The sequence below is a fragment of the Solenopsis invicta genome, chromosome 5 (assembly GCF_016802725.1).
Source record: "Solenopsis invicta isolate M01_SB chromosome 5, UNIL_Sinv_3.0, whole genome shotgun sequence".
Taxonomy (NCBI): domain Eukaryota; kingdom Metazoa; phylum Arthropoda; class Insecta; order Hymenoptera; family Formicidae; genus Solenopsis; species Solenopsis invicta.
In genome coordinates, this window is record NC_052668.1 from 23,746,616 (window position 1) to 23,760,547 (window position 13,932).

Here is a 13,932-nt window from a genome sequence, read left to right on the forward strand (position 1 = left end):
AATATATATACTCGGCAGTGATGGCAACCATTTTCTACTTTAGCTGTCGATCACTGCTTGTAATTTTCGAAACGCGAAATAGCTGCAGGTGATGTCATAATTGTAAAATCATGTTATATTTGCATGAATTTATTTGTAGCAGAATTGTGTGTAAATTTCAAGATTATGTCTGCATGGGTTATTTATGTATTATGCATGTTATGTTTACAAGCATCTTTTTCATGTATAATAGATTCAATTTTATTTTGAGATATATATCTTCTAAATACTAATAAAAAAATTTATAATATATACAGGATGTATAACATATCTGATCTACTCAATGGATATTTTAACTGTATCTTACAGACATTCCTCGAGATAAAAATCCAACAACGAGAAGAAGCCAACAACTATCGTCGCCGATTTATAATAAAATAAACGAACCGCAGCCGGTTTGTCGCGTCGCGCGTTTGTCTCGGGAGTGCCGTTTAAATATTGGACTAAATAGACTTTTTTTTATAACTTCCATTTGATAGACTCCTAGTTCGAGGGCCGGGAATCGCACCCCCGCTGCTTGGCAGTGGATATCTTCTCTCTGGGGCGTTGCGCATGGTGGCTAAGAAAGACGGCGCACCGCGACGTTTCATGCCGAGTGCCCGTGCACGAAGTAATGCCGGGCCGCGTTATAGCATGTTTCCCCTGTGTGCATGTTGCGCGGCTGTCTGGTTGTGTGAGGTTACACGCTCTGTCTCTGACGATCGGTTCGGTCCTAAGCGGTAAGAGTTCGGATCAGTTGCCTTGGATTCGCACGTTTCTCTTGCTCTCGTCCACCATCCTAAGGCTTTCTTAAATCCTTGATACCTTTTTGGATTCTTTGGATCTGGGGTTCGAGCTAGGTGAATCACGTTTAATCTGACTTGGTCAGAACTTGGCCTTGTAGGTTAAGCTTGTGACGAGAGGCTGGCTCTCATTTCCTGATTCGTCTAAAATGCTAGACGTCGGCAATGAGTACCTTCTTTTCTCGTCCTGCCGGAGTGTCTTGTCGACGCCGCTTGGATATAAGATCCAGTGGGACTGATCTCGATGATCCGTTGGCTGGGCGTATGAACGAGTCAATTTTAGACGTGATTTTTGTGAGACAAGAGGCGTAGGAATTCAATGCCATTGATTTCGTTTTCTTCCGCGTGGGGCTTACCCTTTTTCGGGGGTGGGTACGCGTGCGTCCTACTCGTCGACTCGGGGTGCTGAATCTACGGGAATCCCTCTAAATGGGAACTCGTATCATGGGTTTTATAAACCCGAAGTGCCGCAGTATCGCGCGAAAAACTTTATAAATGGTTAGTCCACGCGCGCAAATTTAGTGTATTATTCGCGAGTGTTCCGCGTATGCAACGAGTGGAAGAGGGAAGAGGACAACCTGTAGGACACTGAGAGGAGGAGGAGGCCTAGGAGAGGCATCGGGCCTCAGCGGAGCAACCTTGGGGTAAATATAATACCTTATTTATAAATATAAATTTAATAATCTTTTTTCCTTCTATTGTTCTGTTTTATCGCGATAAATAAAAAAAAAGTTACTTAAGGAAAGGAAATTTGTATTATATAAAATTTTATACACATCCAGATGAAAGTTATGTTTGCATTGATGAAATCGTTTTTTTAACTTGATTTTTTAAGTTGAATTAAAAATACATTTGAGAAAAATAAAAATTTATTTGATTTCAAGAAATGACGTTATCGATCTTTTTTAAAGTAAATATATTATTTGGTAAAATTATTTGTTTAATTTAAACAACTAGTTCAAAGAATGTACTAATGGAAATGTAAGAAATACATATAGTTATTCTGGTTTTTAAAAATATATTTCTTTCATTAAAAAAAAAAGATTTGCGTTGCACAATCTAACCATTTTTTTAATTCTAATAAAAGGAACAATCAAAAAATTTCTTCAAGTCAGAAAAACCTTTTTTAACTGTATAGCAATACACAAATTTCTTTGAATCAAACAAATATTTTTTAGTCAAAAAAATCTTTCTATGGATGTATAAAAATTACCTTTTAAATCGTCAATTATTTTGCACAGATTTAATTTTTGAATTTTGTGTGTTACAGTATCACCGTAGCTTCGTGGCTGAGTAACTCCGCTCGTTGCGCATCGGGTCGGTGAGTTCAAAATAAATTTTCTCGTTATATTTTAATACTTTTTAAATGTCCTGCGCAGGATTAAAGAAAAGGACATTGAAAGAAAGAGTTTTCTAATAGCCATTACCAAACTCTTTTCTGTCAGTGAAGTTTTTCTCTTTGAGTCAAAAATTATATTTTTACTTAAATAGATCAAACAAATGCTTGCAAGATAATATATGATTTTAAGAACATGTATTTTTTCGATTAAAAAAATGTTTCTTTATCAATGCAATTTTTTCTCACTGTTAAATTTACAGTGTCGAATTCTATTCAACTTGAGTTAATTTTAATCATTCTTATAGGTCGCATTTGTTCTTACTTAATATATCGTTAATTTAAAGTAAAACAATAAAGTTAAATAAGTTAACTGTAAAATTGTTAAATTTGACTCAAATTTAATTTATTATTTACTGGTTACATACGTTAATATAAACAGCATGTACTTTAAAATTAAGTAATTTAATCATAGAAATGGGTTAGATGAGGTTATTTCTTTAACTACATATTTTGGGTTAAAATAAAATAATAAATTTTGACACACATAAAAGTTAAAAATAACAAAATGTAATCTAACTCAAGGAATTGATTTAAATTTGCTACTTTAATATTTAACAGTAGATATACCTACATATGTAATATAAATCGATATTGAATAGTAAAATAATTTAAAATTGTGAGCATTTCAGTAACCGTAGATAAAAAAATAATAAGCCATAATGTGACTAATTAACTATTAAGGCACGTGTTCGATGTATGCACGAGTTTCGAAATTCCCCATATACTTTGTGTCCGTAAGACGTACGTGAGAACGGAGTTGGCTCGAGACGAGGGCATTAGGATGGGTGATTGTAATTTCACACATGGCGTAACGCACTACTTTGCCACCCTTCACCTCACGACTCACCTCACTGCAACGGGAAGCCTTTTGCAGTCTATTCTTCCCTCCCTCTTCGTCGCTCCGTCACCGTGCGTCGCGTGTTTTGCTTTCGTTCGTTGAATGTACGAATACGCTACCACATGCCATAGAATACCCATTTCTATTGCTTTTCTTTGTCTCCTTCTCTCTCTCTTTTCCTCTTGTTCTCTTTCTTCTCGCCTTTTTTCATTTACTTACCCTTGCGTTGTTGTCACTAGCCACCCTCCGCTATCTTTCACGTTTTGTGATAAATGGAACCTTTAACCATTTTGTCAATCGCTATCCAATGGCTCAGAGATGATTAGAATTCGTAGATGAAAGTGATTTAATATACAATTAATTATCCCGGGTAGTTTAAAACATTACTTATCGTTAAATCATTAATAATCTTCAAGATAATTAAAAATATAATTTAAAGTCTCTATTTAAAAAAATTGCATACATGATGCATGTAAAAATTTAACATATAAATGAAATTCAAACATCCTTTTATGTAAAATAGACATTTAAACTTTTGGTTAAATTTTTAATTAGTTAAAAATTTTTAAGTAGTTTAACAAGTATTTTTATTTTAAACATTTAAATTGTTGTATAATTTTATAACTATTTAATGTTTATAATTTTTTACTTTGTTGATATTATTGATAAGCTATCGTAAATCAAATAGCATTTATATTTCAAATTTTAATTAGAATGACCATGCTGGTCGAAAGTAGATATAAGTGCTCTATAATAATTTCTTAGGTGAATTTTTATAAATATTTACAAATTCTTCCATTCCTTGCGTTGATAAAGTAAAAAATATAATATCCTGAAATTAAATTGCTAATAAATTTAATAATTTTGATGCTTAAAAACATATTTGTAGAATTTGTTGCGAAAAATATTAATAATATCAATAACAATTTCCTAGGTGAATTTACAAACAGATTAAATAATAAAAACGTTGAAATTATATTTATTTGGTATTTAATTAATTTGACGGATATGTTAAGTTTTTGTCAGTTTAATTTGTTCAGATAGGTACCATTTAAATTTCAAAAAAGAGTCTTGAGACAAAGATACTAGGTTTTATTTTTTTTAAATAGTTTTACTACAATTTTTAGGAAATAGATATTCTCTTTTAAATTGGCGTAATTTATTAATTTCTTATATTTTTGGAAAATACGTATCATTTGGATTTTACTTTGAAAAATTGAAGGTATTACCACTTGGATTTTAGTACAAAAGTTTTTTATTCGAGGAGCACACACTCTGAGCCTCTTTTTTATCTTTTTTTTAAAAAGATATTTTTACCTCGCCCCTCAAAGCAGTCAAAGCGCTTCAGTTGTAGCCGAAGTAGTCTAGAAAAGAACGGGTAAGCTCGAACTGAAATTAACCGAAGAGTTTTCAGTGTAACCGAGCGTAACGTACTTTACGGAAACTGGTCTCTTTTAGCATAAGTATGCAGCTCGACCTCTGAGCAGCCTTAAAAGATTCACAAGGGCTGTCCGTGCGGCCATTCTACGAAATTTCTCTGCGCCGCTGCACCGCGTTCCCGACGATATTTAATATCTCGAAACCGACGCAGGTTGCTCGGAATCGCGCGGCGGGGAAGAAAGCAAAGGGGGAAAGCCGAGAGAAGTGGGCCGCGGATGTGTGTGTGTGTGTGTGTGTGTGTGTGTGTGTGTGTGTGTGTGTGTGGTGCGAGTAGCGCCTTATCAAAAATTAAAATTTCATTCGGCCAAACCGAGCGGGCGCTATCGAGATCCTCTCCAGGAGCGCGATAGTCTCTCGAAGAGAGATACCGGAAGCGAGATGCAGGAACAGCGTGCCCGGTATAAGAGGCAGTAAGCCTTAATCGTGAGAAACTAACTTCGTCGAAGTTTCGAGGAGGCCATCCACCGTTCCTCTGCGTGCATTCTTCTCCCTTTTCTCTCGAATTTATGGCGCACTCCTGCGCCCTCTTTACATCCCCGTCCGCGACTCTGTAAATCTGAATTTTCTAAATCTGGATTTATCGCGGTTGCGCTCCTGTCAATAATTCGCAGCACTCTGTATATAAGTCTTCGAACTCCATATATAAGTTACGCGCGATAAAAGATTTCCGCTACAATCGCCGGCATCCCAAGGCGTACGGGAAGTCGACCCTCAGTTCCTAGATTTATTTTCGTTCAAAATTTTGATACTTTGGAACTTAAAAACGAGACGCTGATCGTCGCTACGCTAGTGTACCGAAATTTCAATTTTTACGCAGCAAACGTCAATTTGAAATGTTACTATTCTATTGCGTTGTTAAAGCTAACACGCTCTAAACTGTGTGCATTTATTTTTACGTGCTATGGATATCAAGTTCTTTTTCCGGTTCCCCAACTTGGAAAATCCGAGAGCTCGTATTGCCGAGGCTCGTATTGCCGAGCTGACTCGAAAAGTCAGCCCCGAAATCCGAAACTTTTCCACGTCCCGCCGACTGGTATTTCAAGGGGCGCGACCGCGGATAATCCGGATAACGCGATCGCGCCGGACGGAATCGCGAATCGGTTGTATTGGGATCGGAGCCAATCCGATGTGCTGGCGGCTGACAATTGGCGGCGTGGCAATGATTTCCGATGAGCAGGGTCGGGCAGATGGTGATTCTGTATCCAAGCACAGTACGCACGATTCCGACGCAAGCGGGTATATCGGCCGGCGTGGGCGCGACGAGGAGCGAGTCGCATCCGGCATTTGCGGCTGGCGGTCACACGCGGATTCCGTCCGATTTTCCTCGTTCCATCCGATAATTTTGCAAACGGCCGTTCAACCCCGATTCTCGCCTAGTCCTCCGTTCGTGCTTTGTATCTCGCTCCTTTTCCTTGGACGTATCTCTAAGCAATACACGGCAATTTCGCCGAGAATATCCGTTAGCCCACGGAATTGCTCGCTAGAGTCCTTCGCCTCCGATTTTAATATGCATATATATGGGGCAAACTATTCATACGCATGGGAGAAATAGTGCAAGTAAATTATTTTCCTAGGTAAAGAAGATTGCAGCAGTTTGAAGGCGATTCCGATCGAGAGGCTCGAATAATGCATAATAGATTTTGAATGGTGAAGCTTGCTTTCACGCGTGCGTTTTTACTGCGTTGCGACGCGCCTGGGTACCTCGGAATGCTCGGTAAAAAAGCATTAATAGGTGCAAATGGATTCGGGCTCGGGAGAATATAGCGTACCGAGGCTGGTGGAAAAACAATCGCCAATCGGAAGGATATGAATGCATAATGCAAGGTCTAAGAGCTTTTATTATCTTCATCCGTTCGAGAGAGTTAGTATTTCTTTCCTCGATTCTCGAATTAAAGATTCTGTTTTTATAATCGCCTTTCTGTCAAAGAACTATGCTGAAATGAGTCTTAAAATATGACAAGTGATGTTTATTTTATCATATTTGTAATTATGATTCAAAGATTCATCAAAAATTACTGGCAGACTGTTTAATTGATAATTAAATTAATAATTGATAATGGAAGCCCAACTATAATTCTACGATACAATAATGTTCTTGATATATAAAGCATAAAATAATAATTCCCCGTCTGCAAAATTGTGGAGTCAAGGCACATTGAGTCTTTATTACACCAAAAGAGAGAAGGGGAAAAACAGTAGAAAAAGACATTTCGGACGCGGCGCGATTAAAAAGCATAGAGTGGCCCGACCGGACGAAAGGATCGAAACGTTTCGTTCCGATATCACTGCTAGTAATTCCTTGTGGTCAATCATTCTGCAATCTCTGTTGTCTCCCATCCCGCAGGAAGCAGGTACATTTTTCCGGGGCTGCCGGACAAGTATTGTCCGCGTGGCGGGACAGAAAGATGCTTTCATAAAGTGGTGCTTTTCTTTTTGCGTCTTCGCCCGCGAATCCAATTCTTCCTTTCCCTTTGGTACCTTCGCTTTTGTTCGGCCGTACTTTCTCTCACCGCGCCCTTCTTCCGCTATTTCGAGCACTCTTTTCGAGGATGCGATCGTGGAGCTTTCGCCTGCGTTTTTCACGAGCTTATTTTCTTGCTGCAAGAGTTAATATTTTTTTTTTACTTCTTAATTGCACAGGCGTCTAAGAACGTTGCGAACGCAACGGTAGCCTGCAAGAATATCCATTTCAAAACTAATTGTCGCCGAAAAAAAGAAAAATCTTTAAATATAACTTATATAAAATACAGCTTATTATATTTTCTCTTAGACGGTACAAGAAATTTCTCAAGAGATACTGAAATTAAAAAGAGTTAATTGCTGACTATGTTCATCTAATAATTTATTTACGAGTACACACACGTTTATGAACACACGTCGCATCGTCAAATTTAAATCGCCGTGAAGCGTTATCTCGCAGCTGTGAAAGCGCTCCTTGTGCAAGGAGCTCGGCGCTCCTCTCACGGGAATTCGTTCAGAGAACGCTCGGGCGAGAATTTCTGGTAGCTGATGGGGAGGATAACTCGTCCCCAAAGTGCAGTAACCTCGGCGAAGGAGTCTTGGGTCCCTCTCTCTCTCTTTCTCGTTTGCATTGCGCGCGCAAGAAGGCCTTATGACCCATGCAAAATGGATGCATCCCGCCTGAGCCGCCTGCATTCTCTCCTCCTCCTCCTCCTTCGTCGAGCCACCCGCTAAATCGAGCATGCCCATAAACCGGAAGCGCGGAATTTCATTTGAATCTTTCGAGACTCGTCCCAAACCTCGCAAACCCCCTCGCCTTTCCTTCACCTTCTGACCTTTACGTTCTTCAAACCGGACAGGTAATGAAAACACATCTCTGCAACTTTCAAAAGTGATCTTACTTGCGAAGTCAGATTTTAAATTATCATTTGAGCTTGCTACAGTTTGATATTAATTGAATTTCATATCAAGCTTGAATTATTCAAAATATGTTTCTGTGTTAAATGCTATTTGTCTTAAGTAATTTCTCTATAATATCATACAATTTTCTTAATTATCAGAAAACATTCTTGCAATTAATTGGTATCTTGCACGAATAATAATAATAAGATTAAATGCCAATTAATATTTAATGTATATTTTCCGTTCGCATCTTCGATCATTTTAAGACGAAAGCTAAGAAATTAGCTAAAAGGCAATTAATTACAGACGGATCGTAACAGCGAGCAGTTTGCCAAAACCAGATGGCGTAGCGTTAAGCAGCCACTTGTAATATATTATTTAAACGAAACCCTGAAGGCCGCAGGCCCCGCAAATAGAATGAAGCGGGCGGTGATCGAGTACCCCTATGCGTTTTCTGAGGGTGCCACACAGACGGGCGGTAGTAGTTACATCCGTTTCGGAACCGGGAAAACATCCCCCTCAATGAGACGATGCGGTTACATAGTTACTTCTCTCCCCGGCGCTGTTCTCTTGGCTGTACTTACGTGTCTCGAACAGGTTACAAACGACGGGCGCGGTATTACAACCCGCAAATTACGGGGCCTCCCCCATTCGTCCCCCTCGCCCGTTTCCCCGAACTGCAACACAAATGTGTCGGTCCAAAGCTGGCTGATTACGCGTTTGACTGTGAAAGCTCGTAACCACCCTTTCGTCATACTTCTCTCCTCAAACGCTCAGATGTTTGACATTTCCGGGATATGTTAAGCAAAAATATATATTCATGAATTAGCGAACTCAATAATTCTCTAAAAGATAATTTATGCATTAGGAAGATCAAGATTTTCATCAAATTGTTTCCATCTTTATGTAAAATTAAAATAATTGCTATAATATATCAAAATTTGATAAAGTCAATATTAAACTCGGTTTATGCTAACATTGAAAACAAATAGAATTGAGATTTTTATAATAGGAAAACATTGGCAATGATTGATAAGAAATATATACAAGAAATATAAACAAGAATGTGTTAACTATATATGTAAAAAAAGAATAATTTTTAAAGCCAGAAAATAATAAGAGAATAATATGTAAACAGTATTACAATATTTTTAGAATGATATCTTGTAACAATAACAAGATTAAAAAATAATTGTACGTTTATACACAAATGAAAATTTCAAAGCCAGGAGAAAAAGAAGTAGTCGCATATGGAAACTAAATGTTATGACGGGGGAGGCATTTCTTCCGTTCATAAATTACAATATTCGTGGGGCCACCCCCGTCATTAAGCGAAATGCGTATTTCCCGTCGCGCAGTGGCTACGCGAAATTCATTTACGGAATTAATACCGCGGATTTGCTAAACGAAGAATTACTGCATGTCCCGCGTCCGCCTTAATTGCGCGAGCAATACTATTTGCGCCGAGCTAAAGTCTAGTTTACGAGGTTTCATTGTTACTCTTTTACTTTCGAATTACGGCAATTGCATATAATTAATTAACGTATTTATGCCGTTGTCGGATCTTTCTCAATTGAATTCTGACAACGTCAGACAAATTTCATTTTTAATGAATTACCTTTTTGCAATTTATTTTTTGTAAAATGTTCTTTCTTATATGCTATTGGAAACAATGTTATTATTTATGGTAAGTTAATTAATACAAATTAAAAAGCAAAATACCATTTATAAATATACATAAATATATATCTTAAAAAATTAATAATTAATTATATAAATGTTTTTTAGAAGCATAAATGTATTTGTATATCGGACGTTTAGTTTTACGTTATAATTATTATAAATAAAATTATTATAAATATTTATAAGGAGTATCATAAATATCACTTTTACAAGTGATAAACAGCCGCGTGTAAAAGTTTCATTTTGCGCCGCGGTTTAATTTTCCGGAACGCTGAACCCGTAGGATGCTGCTCGCGTATCCGAAATCCTCATTTCGCCCAGAGGCTATCCTTTTCACCTCCTCGGTCCGTAATAACACGGCAAAAGGAGCTCGCGTATTACGTCGTTTGATTAATTAATTTACGCCGATGAAGCGCCGGATTACGAACCCCCGGGGCTGCTACCTTTCCCATTGCCTCGCCTCCTTCGCAAAGAAACGAAGTAAACAAACGATTCTGTCCGCTTTTCCAGCTGGCGTTATACACCTAATGGCATTAACATTAACCGTGATGACGGTTGCACAGACAAGCAGATAATTGCATCGTGTAAATTTGCTAAACGGCGCGACTGTCGTTTCACGCGAAGATATGTTTCAATTTTCTCGAAATAGGTTTTCAAATTGTGTCATGTTTAAAAATTATATTCTCATTATAATTCGTATAACATTTGTTATTCTCTAAATGATTTCATTTTTCATGTTATTATTCTTGAAATTTTCTAGAAGTTGGATAGTAGTATTTTCAATGTTAGCGCAAATCAAGGATTAATGTTGATTTTACAAAATCTTGATGTTATAACAATCATTTAAACTTTATATAAAAGATAAAAAAACAAATTAAAGAGTTTATTTTATTTGTAAATTTCTATTATCTTATAAATTATTTTAAAAACTACTATCTTATTAACAATAATAAAAATAATTTTATAACATGAAGAATGGTTCCAGGTATCGCGATAAGAAAGACAAAGGAATTGTCTCCGTTGTGCCGTTGAACATGATTCTTGAGATAACAATGAATAATTGAGGAGGAAGAAACTGCGAAGGGGAGGGACACGCGAGGAGACATGTAGTATGGGGAACTACTTTCTGTGTTAGAAAGGAAGGAGAGCGGCATCGTATTCACGAGAGGCACGAAGGTACAAGCATTAGTTTTTGCTCGAGAGTGTGAGACTCGAGGGACGAGTTGCATTCACGATGCATCTCGGTGGCTGCGCGCCGTATTTCACTGCGTGAGGTTTGCAAGTTCACATTACCAGGAGAGGATCTGTTAGTTTCGGTAAGGTAAAGGTTTATAGGGCGGCGAGAAATGTAGAAATGTTTGCGCTACACAACACCGTTATAAATGGTTGCAACAACTGTAGTTGATAGTAATAGAGGTAGAATCACCTGATGTTCCTCAGTGCAGAGCTATGTTATTAAACAGAATGCTCATGTACAGATGTCATGGGACAAAGAGGAAAAGGCAGTGTAAAATCAGTACACATTTTGCATTTTTTTTTTTTTTTTCAGTATTAAGTGTTTATTACATACAAGCATTTTTTACAATATGAAGTATCTGTTTTTTTTAGACATGACTGATGATATTTAGCATTTTTTCGTTATTGTATATTTAGAAACATTCTCTCGTACTCTATTTAATTACCATTATTATTAGGTATTCTTATAGAATAGTTTTAATAGAATCTCAACCAAATCTAATAAAAATAGTATAAGTGTACACGTGACGCAGGGGTAATATACGGTGTCCAAACGATTAATAAATATTGACGAAAAAGGAGAACTAATATAAATAAGTTTCATACAATAAGTCGTAACGAAAACGGGCATTTTCCGGTCCGTTACAGCATTGAAATTTTTACAAGACAAACGCAGAGGCAATTTCTCATATGAGAACGGGTAATAAAACGTGTCAATAAATCTGTCACTTTGCATGGTTTTGGACTTTTTGGGTATCCGCTTTATATTCTTTTTAATATAAAATATAATAAATCGGGATGTTTTCGGCATGTGAACAAGTGACTCGCGGCACAACTCTGTACAAACACGCTCGCTCTATAACAACTTGTGATAAAAATATATATTAATCATTCATAAGAAAATATATCGATTATTCGCGGACGAGAGAATTTCTCCCGGCGCCCGATGAAAAACAAGTCGCAAATACGAAGAAAAATCTTAAGCCCAAATAAAAACGACATTTATGAAAAAAAATTTTCATTTTACATCACATGCAACTCGTTAAAATTTCTACGCTGATTATAATAAAATTTGAATAAAGAGCGAGAAAAAAAAGAGCGCTAAATTTCAAGCGCAAATGTACGAAAAAAAATTGAATAACAATCTGTACACTAATCCTATCATTCATATAGTGTCGACAATCGTTTCTCTTAATTATTCCCGGATAAAATTAAGATAACAGAAATGATCGTTTCTGCATCCTCATTATAAATAATCTGTCGCCAAATTTTACACGTGATATCGTGAAATAGGGCGAGCGCAAAATATAAAGCATGCTACCGATACATTCCACGTCTCATTTTTTCATGTTGCAAATAATGACAAGTAAAACTCGCACTTTTCTGACGATTACAGCGATAATCGCTTTTCCATTAACGTTGCGGTATCGATCATATTTACCTATTTACCTTCGTCGAATAAAGTGCATTTAAATCCCATCCATAGTATCTCTCGCGTGTATAACAATTCTTATAATTAACGTTACTAGATCGTCACTCACCGTTAACTTATGCAGCGGCTATCTCACAAAGCAATCAGCGTTATCGTCATCGTCATAATCACAGCTAGAGAATTTGCACGAAATCCGCGAAAAAAACGTAACGATAGTGAAGTCTAGCGAATACCTAGAGTATATACCAATGTTAAGTAGGCCCTCTAAAATGAAATACGATAAAAAGAAGGAAGAAAAGGGAAAAACAGTAAGATTGCTTGACTAGTGAGCGCACGCCTCGAAATCTGGTATGGAAGAAAAGTGTTTTCTTTTTCTATCTGTGCTACTTTCCCCATCTCGTATCCGCAGAATGTCTCTCGTGTTGAACGCGATAACGCGCTTAGATAACTCCGCTCGTGAAATTGTTATAAGATAGTATTACGCTACGTTATCTCTTATATGTTAGGGACATTCTCTAATCCGTCGTTTTGGCAGATACGTTCTCAGCGTTTGATCAGACTCTTGGTTTTTTATCCTTCTTCTTTTGCGTCTTGTGCTATATTTATATTCGTCATTTACTCTTCAATTTTCAATTTTCTCATCTCTATTGATTAACGCCTCAAAAGTGTTGCTTGTAATCTACACACGCATGTGTATGTGTGTATGTGACAAGGGCGAAATCGTGTGTTAATGCATGTGTGTGTGTTTGCACGTGTATGTGTGAGAGAGAAAATAATTTCATATCGATTCATTATCATAAAATACGTCCGTGTATGAACATCCGAAAATGATGTGTTACAAACAGACCTCAAATCCCCTTCCTTTAAAAAGTTACATTTGTCTAATAGCGTACTACGACACACAGACTGAGTGTCCACACTTTGCTGTTGCAATAATAATTAATTAACATTATATATTATTTTACACTTTCTTCTTCCCGGTGACGACGCTCAGAGCTCGGCATGTGATTGTGGGACTCGGGGGATGGTCTTTGCGCCCTCGTTCACTCTCGCTTCACCGAGACATCCCCTACACATGATACGTTGCGCGACGGTGGTTATTTACATTATCATAAACAACAACGTCTCGTTCCGAAAATAGCTACTGCTCGCCATGAGCAATTCGGTTATCGGCTGCCTAACCGCTCTTTTTCTGTTCGTCCGGGAACGTTTAAGAGATACCTTATGATAGTAGATCTGCGAAGAAAAAGAGAGACAACAATTTATACAGAAGTCCGTTATCCAAGTTTATTTTTAATTGTAATATGTAGGATGTGAGATAATACAAAATTGCAATTTTTCCTTATTAAAAGAATCCGATGATTAAAAATACTATAATAGAGGCCTTGACTTACATACCTGGTACTTGATTGTTGTCCTGTGGCTTGTTGATGAAATTATCCTGGAACGGATTGACATTGGCATTAGCGGTAGCGGGCATGAACCCCATCGGGGTAAACGGCATTGCCGCCGGATTTAAATTGGAGTTGAGAGTATCCTCGTTCGCTAGATTGGGCGTCAGTTCGAGTATCGGCCCGGTATCGTAGCCGCTACTGTTATTACTCAGAGTATCAAAGTCCGACAGGTCTAACAGGTTGTTGGTCACGTTGTTTTGCTTGCTATAAAATAAGCCAAACATAAAAAACATACAAAAAACTAAATTGACAGTCAGACATACGGA

At 37.3% G+C, this 13,932-nt stretch overlaps 1 protein-coding gene across 46 annotated transcripts in view; it reads right to left on the reverse strand.

Annotated features, from left to right (window-relative positions):
• Positions 1 to 11,074: 11,074 nt before the first annotated feature.
• LOC105195227 (ensconsin) overlaps positions 11,075 to 13,932 on the reverse strand; it is a 157,961-nt gene continuing 155,103 nt past the window's right edge. For all 46 annotated transcript variants that reach the window (XM_039449172.1, XM_039449169.1, XM_039449166.1 and 43 more), the window contains 2 exons: positions 13,611 to 13,870; positions 11,075 to 13,448 (listed from right to left, as the gene is read on the reverse strand). In XM_039449172.1, the coding sequence (XP_039305106.1) occupies positions 13,435 to 13,448; positions 13,611 to 13,870 (274 nt within the window). In that variant the 3' untranslated portion in view covers positions 11,075 to 13,434. The remainder of the gene's footprint in view (positions 13,449 to 13,610; positions 13,871 to 13,932) is intronic.